The sequence below is a fragment of the Populus euphratica genome, unplaced genomic scaffold, assembly GCF_000495115.2.
Source record: "Populus euphratica unplaced genomic scaffold, PopEup_1.0 scaffold1686.1, whole genome shotgun sequence".
Classification (NCBI taxonomy): Eukaryota; Viridiplantae; Streptophyta; class Magnoliopsida; order Malpighiales; family Salicaceae; genus Populus; species Populus euphratica.
The window spans coordinates 24,105-31,291 of record NW_011501526.1 but is presented as its reverse complement, the minus strand read 5'-3'; the positions used below and the strand labels follow the sequence as shown (position 1 = coordinate 31,291).

The window sequence follows — 7,187 nt, the reverse complement described above, 5'->3', positions numbered from 1 at the left end:
TAATAAAATTAACTCAAACGATCCGATAACTCGGTCAAAACCCTGAATGTAAGTCTTGAACTTGGTTGGCCACCAAGTTAGGTCTGAAAACTTTGAGCTCATTCATTTATAGTTATTAAACTCGACCGACTTAATTAGTCAATTCAAGTTAATTTAATAATAATATCGATCCAAATAAAATAAAAAATCAAAATAAACAAAAAATCACATTGACCCGTGACATGAACGACCCAGTAAAACCTGGTTGAGACATGATTTTTTTTTCAAATATGTTTTTTTATTTTAGCTAAAAACTTCTTTTTATTTGATATTTTTTATTTATTTATTTATTTTTTAAAAAAATTACTATATAAATCCTAGAAATATATTTTATTTTTTAACCTATAAAACCCATACCTCAATTCCTTATTCAGATACAATTTTGGATTGGTTCTCACAACTATAGAAAATTCTTTCATTTAGAACTCGTCCCCATACATATCACATCGATGTAAATTATTGAAAATTCTTGTTTTAAACTACAAAGGAAAGATCCCCGACAAAGCCAAAGCCAAGGCCTCCCGTCCCCTCGCGCTTCCATCGTGTGACAAAACATTCTTACAAAAAACCCCACATTTCACAGATCATCAATCCCCCGCCCCTTCCCTCAATTTCACTCCATCCCATGTATACATAACTTCCACTCTCCCCCGCTCACTTGGAGTTAGAGACTCCCACCTTTCTCTCTCTTCCACCAGACCTTTTGTTCTCCTTTGCCCACCTATCTTAGCCATTCTCTCTTAAAATTCAATCTTGTCGTAATTGAAGTTTCCTTTCGACTTTGTTCATTTTGCACCACTGACTAGTAACATGGCATATTCAAATTTTGGTACTTTTTTTTTCCTCTTTGTGATCTTGATTCAGAACCTTTGATTTGCTGCAAACTGGGATTTCAACATAGCATTATCTTTTAAGGTATTTTAGGATTGGATTTTAGATCTTTATCGGTTATTGCTTGTTAAGAGCATGGTATCTTAAACTTGAGCTCACTGTTTCTCTTGAAAGATGCAATCTTGGAGTTTTGGGGCTCTTACTTTGCAGAGAAAAGTTGATTCCTTTTCTAGCTTTTTGAGGTTTTAAGCAATATTAATGTATAAAGGGTGTAGCTAGATCAGACCCAGAAGGTGAATTCTGATTATAGTGCTGTTATAAAGATGCAATCAAGAGTTGTTCCTTTAGAGGAAGGGAAGGACCCTGCAGTCTCGACCAAAGCAAGCCAATCCAAGCCCTCTACAATAAGGTTACTCCCGTTATTTTTGCTGTTTTTAGCTGTATGCTTCTCCTTTTCAATCATCAGTATGTATACAATCAAGCGTTCTGGAGTTCAGACTGCAGGGATAACTGTTAAGCCTGCTTTTAAGCATTGCTTTGATGAACCGAATACTTTGGATCGTTGGATTAGGCGTCCATCGAACCTGCTACATAAAATGAGTGATGAGGAGCTCTTTTGGAGGGCTTCTTTTGTTCCTCGGATAAAGAGGTATCCCTTCAAGAGAGTTCCTAAGATTGCGTTCATGTTTCTGACAAAGGGACCATTGCCTCTGGCGCCTCTTTGGGAAAAGTTTTTGAAGGGGCATGAAGGGCTCTATTCGATCTATATTCATTCGTTGCCAACATTTGAAGCCAAATTTCCACCTTCTTCAGTTTTCCATCGGAGACAAATCCCAAGTCAGGTGTGTGAATGCCCGTGTTAAACATCCTTATTTTATTTCATTCAGTGTTCACTGTAATTTAAGAATTTCATGTTTGTTTGATGATTGAGCTGTTTATAAATGCTATTGCTCCAGTGTTCTATATTTGGTTTTTGTTTTTTTTTTCCTGGGTTCTAGTTGTCTGTAAATAGCTACTTTAGTTTGCTTACGATTATGTAGTGTGGTTTGAAAATTGTGATGTCTATTTGGTTCTGCATACTTCTTAAACATGAATCTTTGAATAGAAAAGTTTCCACTGCTCAAAGCAGGTTCCTTGAGAATAACTGCATGTTCGAGATAGAGATGCAGTTTTCTAGCTACTGGATTCTCCGTTTATCTGTTTTTCCCAACACTTATTTGAGGGCTTCAGATATACTTGCTGTTGGAAGTTGAAACATTTTTAGGTTGGAAGTTGAAAAAGTTTAGGATTCTCCATTCTTCATTCCAACTTTCGATTTATGTTTATACTTGAATTCTTCTAGTTAGTCTTGCCTATTTTAAGGAAATTTTGTGTTCTTTTGGGTAAAAGGGAATTTCCACGACAATTAACCTATGAATGCATACTTTTGAGAACATTCATAGAAGTGTCATTAGATGTCATATAAATTTCTAATGGGATTTGCAATAATTTGTGTGAAAGCCTGTGGCAGTCCCACCATGAGAAAAGTGCCTAAACAATTGCTCTGTTTCAACAGATAGCAAGGTTGAAAATACACAAGTAAATGAACCCTTTTACTCCTGTATTACGTGATTACACAATTTATATCCAGCTAGACAAGGTATGAGACTATGGAACAAGATTGTTGGAAATTACTTGTGTAATGGCAGTGGCAGGTGAGATTGACTTGTAAATAAGGGAGTTGAGAGTGTTTGACATGGACTAAAGCATTATATATAGTAAAGAAAAGGGGTTCTGATGATGCTGGAATATATAGAATACCATTAGTGATAAGTCTATGAGAGTTTGATGGGTTACCATAACACACCAATGCTTGGGTTAAAAATTACCTTGAAAATGCTAAGGTTTAGAATTTGCGTACAAATTTTTAACAACAGGGCCATCATTGCTTGGAATCTTTGTGGAAGAATTTTGGTGGCATTTCATTGTTTGAAGTTGGATTGAAGGAGAGTTCATCTTAATTGAGAAAAAGCCAGTACAAGGAGATATATTCTGGAATATTGTAGAAAGATAGAAGGTTGTAACATTTTAGGTTGTTGACTAATGATTGTTGATCTTCTTTGGGTTATATTATACATGCAATAGTATTTTTAGCAAGACGATTCATGATAACTTGCTATCTTTTGCTTTGAGTCCATGTATTACACTCCTATCATGCACCTTAATGCTTCAAGTTCTTTTCTCCTCCATACCTATTCCTTCCTTGATGCCCATATCTAAGCTTCAAAGCCATACCTTGTCTACATCTAACAATGAAAATAGATGAAAAGAGCAATGGCTGGTGATGAAATGGAGCTGGCTAAGCCCATCAATTAATTTTACTGCATTTGATGGGTTCCTCCATACTCTTTTTCTCTTGTACACAAGTCAAAAGTTATCTTTTATCGAATGAACCGAGTTAGAGTCCCCAGAGCTGGTTGGAAAAGAATTTTAAATATGTTAAGGTTGAATTTCTGAGCTAAGTGTAGAGTTTGTGATGGTACAGTTAGGAATCGAAGACTGCACATGCAGCAATGAAAACAAGATTGAGCCATGTTCATCCATTACTTATTGTGTCGATACATGAAATCACTTCGAGTGTATTTCAAATTGTCTATTGCCTCTGGTTCCTTGCTTGCTGAAGGTAGTCACTTCATATCTTTGTAGTTGTTTTTAATAATTTCTTATCCTATTAACTGTCCAAAAAGAAAAGAAAAAAATCTTTGAAATTGTGATGTCAAAATGTCCATGAAATTAAATTTTTACACAAGCAAGATAATTTCTTACCTTATTAACATTTTGCTCAAAGCTTTGGTTTTCAGGTAATGTCATTTGTTTCTATGACATGAAGATTTACCAACCATTTGACTTTTGACCGTATAATACAAGGAGCTTACATTTTTATCGTGTGCTTTCCCACACAGATTTCTGAATGGGGTAAGATGAGTATGTGTGATGCTGAACGAAGACTCCTTGCCAATGCATTGCTTGATATCTTGAATGAGCGGTTTGTTCTGGTGTCCGAATCTTGCATTCCTCTCTTTAATTTTACTTTCGTGTATGGATACATTATGAGATCCAAGCATAGCTTCATTGGTGCATTTGACGACCATGGGCCATATGGGAGAGGACGGTATAATGAGAAAATGGCACCTGAGGTGAATATTACCAACTGGCGCAAAGGATCTCAATGGTTTGAGATTAACCGAAAGCTTGCAGTCAACATAGTGGAAGATACTACATTTTACCCAAAATTTGAGGAATTCTGTAAACCGCATTGTTATGTTGATGAACATTATTTCCCCACCATGTTGACCATTCGAACAGCACCTCTCTTAGCGAACAGAACCCTTACCTGGGTGGACTGGTCAAGGGGTGGAGCTCACCCAGCTACCTTCGTAAGAGCGGACATAAAAGAGGAGTTCTTCAAAAAGGTTCATGAAGATAAGCCTTGCATTTACAATAATCAATCCACTTCAATCTGTAATCTTTTTGCGAGGAAATTTGCACCGAGTGCTTTGGAACCTCTGTTACACATATCACGAAATGTACTGGGATTTTGATAAATGAACTCAACCAGACAACTATTAGCAGTTGAGAATGGTTTGGAGAAATATGCTATGCTACGTTCATTCTTTGTATTTTAGATGTTAAGTCTTTTTCAGTCACCATCCTGGTTGATGTGGCGTGCTTTCATGCTTGTTCCCTGGGGGAATCCATGTCCAAAAGCCTAATTATATCTACAGAGGAGGTATAGCTAATGTCACAAGCATGATGATTTTAACCGTTTTCATTCCATACAAGAGCTTATTTAGTTTTGTGTTTGAAAAGCATTTTAAAAAATAATATTTTTTTTATTTTTTTCATATTATTTTAATTTGTTGATGTTAAAAATTAATTTTAAAAAATAAAAAAATATTTTAATATATTTTAAAATTAAAAATATTTTGAAAAATAATTGTTATTTTGTTAAAAAAAATTGATGGTAAGTACTTGCTTGATGTGTTTAAAATATAGATGATGAAAGATAAAATCAAAATTGAAACCTGCATCATTTTAATGGTTTCCATTTCATACAAGAGTTCATTTATATTTATGTTTTAAAAATATTTTACAAAATTGTTTTTTAAATATTTTTTTTGTTTTATTTTTTTTATATTATTTTAATGTGTTGATGTTAAAAAATAAAAAATATTTTAATATATTTTAAAATTAAAAATATTTTAAAAAATAATTGTTATTTTATTAAAACAATTTATGGTAAGTATTTGCTTGATGTGTTTAAAAGTTAAAGAGAAACATATAGAGGATGGAAGAGGATGGAAGATAAAATTAAAATTGAAACCCATCAAAAGTGATAGGAATATTTACATTTAGATTGAGATTTTTTTTCCTTTTGTTTGTGTTTTTTTTCGTATCTATCTCTCTTGAAAGCAAGTATGTGTAGTCATTGCGTAGGAGGTTGTTGCCTAACAGTGGAAGGGACTTGTTCCCTTTCTCTACATCAGGGTTGAAGCCTCATTGTACATGTCTGTCATCCTCGTGGTGTCTTACATGCTTACTAGGTTTGCAGGATGTTCAGTGGATCCAGGGATTAGTTGTGGTGCACGTAAGCTGATCCGGATATCTCGGGTTACAAAAAAAAAAGTATGCGTAGTCATTGATAAATTAATTTAATATTTTCTATTAATGTATTTTGAAGAAGAGAAAAAATCCATGACATGAAACTATAAAAAAATTAAAAAAAAAATTATGATTGTCAATCATAAAAAAGAATAAAATTAAAAAAAAATCAGTTAATAAAAAAATCTTTAAAAAAAGCATTAGCAAGTCCAAGTGAGGTCAACAAAACTCACGAGAGTAATCATGTAAACGCAATAACCTGGTACAAGGCAAAAGGGCGGCTTAACTTATGACCTAGGGCTTAGGACAGGTTAGGTTTCAAAAAAAAAATAGGAAAAACTAACCCGTTGTGAAATGATCAAAAACACGGGTTGACCCATGATCCAGTCAACAATGGCAAACCTAGTAAAGAAAGAGTCAAAAATCATTAACTAATTTTTTTTATTTTTTTTTCAAAATGATATCATATATATATATATATGAAAAATAGTGGCACAATTTCAACCAACCAGAGCACGCTTCTTATAACCTTCTAAACTGCACTATATTACCCTTTACTAGCACTAATACCTAAAACCTTACAAAGATTCTTAACAAAAAAAAAAATCCAAAACCATAGTTATCATTCCAGGATTATATTATGAGATTAAGACCCTTAAATCCGAATTACAAACCATAAAATAAGCTCAATAGAAAGACTATGCCATATTACAACATCTTTTGTCCAAAATTGAAAGTCAGTCTGACACTGAGACTGAACCAGAAGATCAACCTATTGAATCTCATGCATTGCCCCATATACTTACAAATATTGAGCATATTCCAGATAATTTCTTGAATGTATTAATACAAATATCTTTGAAAAAATATTTGATTGAAATTACTCTTATTTTTTTAAGAAGATAAAAACTTCTGCAATTGGGTTTTATCAATGATCTTATTAGGAAATTTATTTATAAAGGTTCAAAATCGCTTTATTGGTGTGACAGTACCTTGATAGATATAATGACCTAGAAAACAGATACGGGTTTGGAAAAAAGAAATTTTTGTCTTAGAAACAACTAAACCATTTTGTTTTGCAGTATGAAAAAATGTATAGAGATATTTGAAATGTTGATCTATGGATGACACGACTAAAAGATTGATGTCTTCTCCCAAGTGCAGGAGTGTAGAACCACAAGGAAGTTAATTGTACAAATTATAAATAACAATAATACAACAACAACAACAATAACAACAACAACAACAACAACAACAATAATAATTGTAATAACAACAACAATAATAATAATAATAATAGTACTAATAATAGTAGTGGTAGTAATACTAATAATAATAATAATAATAATAATAAAGAAAAAGAAGAAGAAGATGATGATGAGAACTTTGAGATGGAATATTAACATAAACATTTAACAATGATAACAATAAATGTCAAGGTTAGAGAATCCACTAATGGTATGTCAAACAAGTATAGTATAAACTCTTATTAGTCAATTGGAAACCACACACAGAGGAGGTTCCAATCAGATTATAGATTATTAACATGATTACATTAGTCATCTTATTCAATTAATGCTAATACTTGCAAATCTCGTCAATCATTAATGATTATAACTTATGTTAACAACAAATCAAGTTCCTTTCATAGCTGAGGTGTCGGTTATACCATACAG

General features: G+C 32.9%; 1 protein-coding gene across 1 annotated transcript; it reads left to right on the top strand.

The window, feature by feature from the left end:
• The first annotated feature begins 506 nt into the window (after positions 1-506).
• On the top strand, positions 507-4,675 carry LOC105118003 (uncharacterized). The gene is made up of 2 exons (XM_011015841.1): positions 507-1,712; positions 3,813-4,675. Exons 1-2 carry the CDS (start codon positions 1,194-1,196, stop codon positions 4,449-4,451), a joined length of 1,158 nt encoding a protein of 385 aa, XP_011014143.1. The 5' UTR covers positions 507-1,193; the 3' UTR covers positions 4,452-4,675.
• The last annotated feature ends 2,512 nt before the right edge of the window (positions 4,676-7,187 follow it).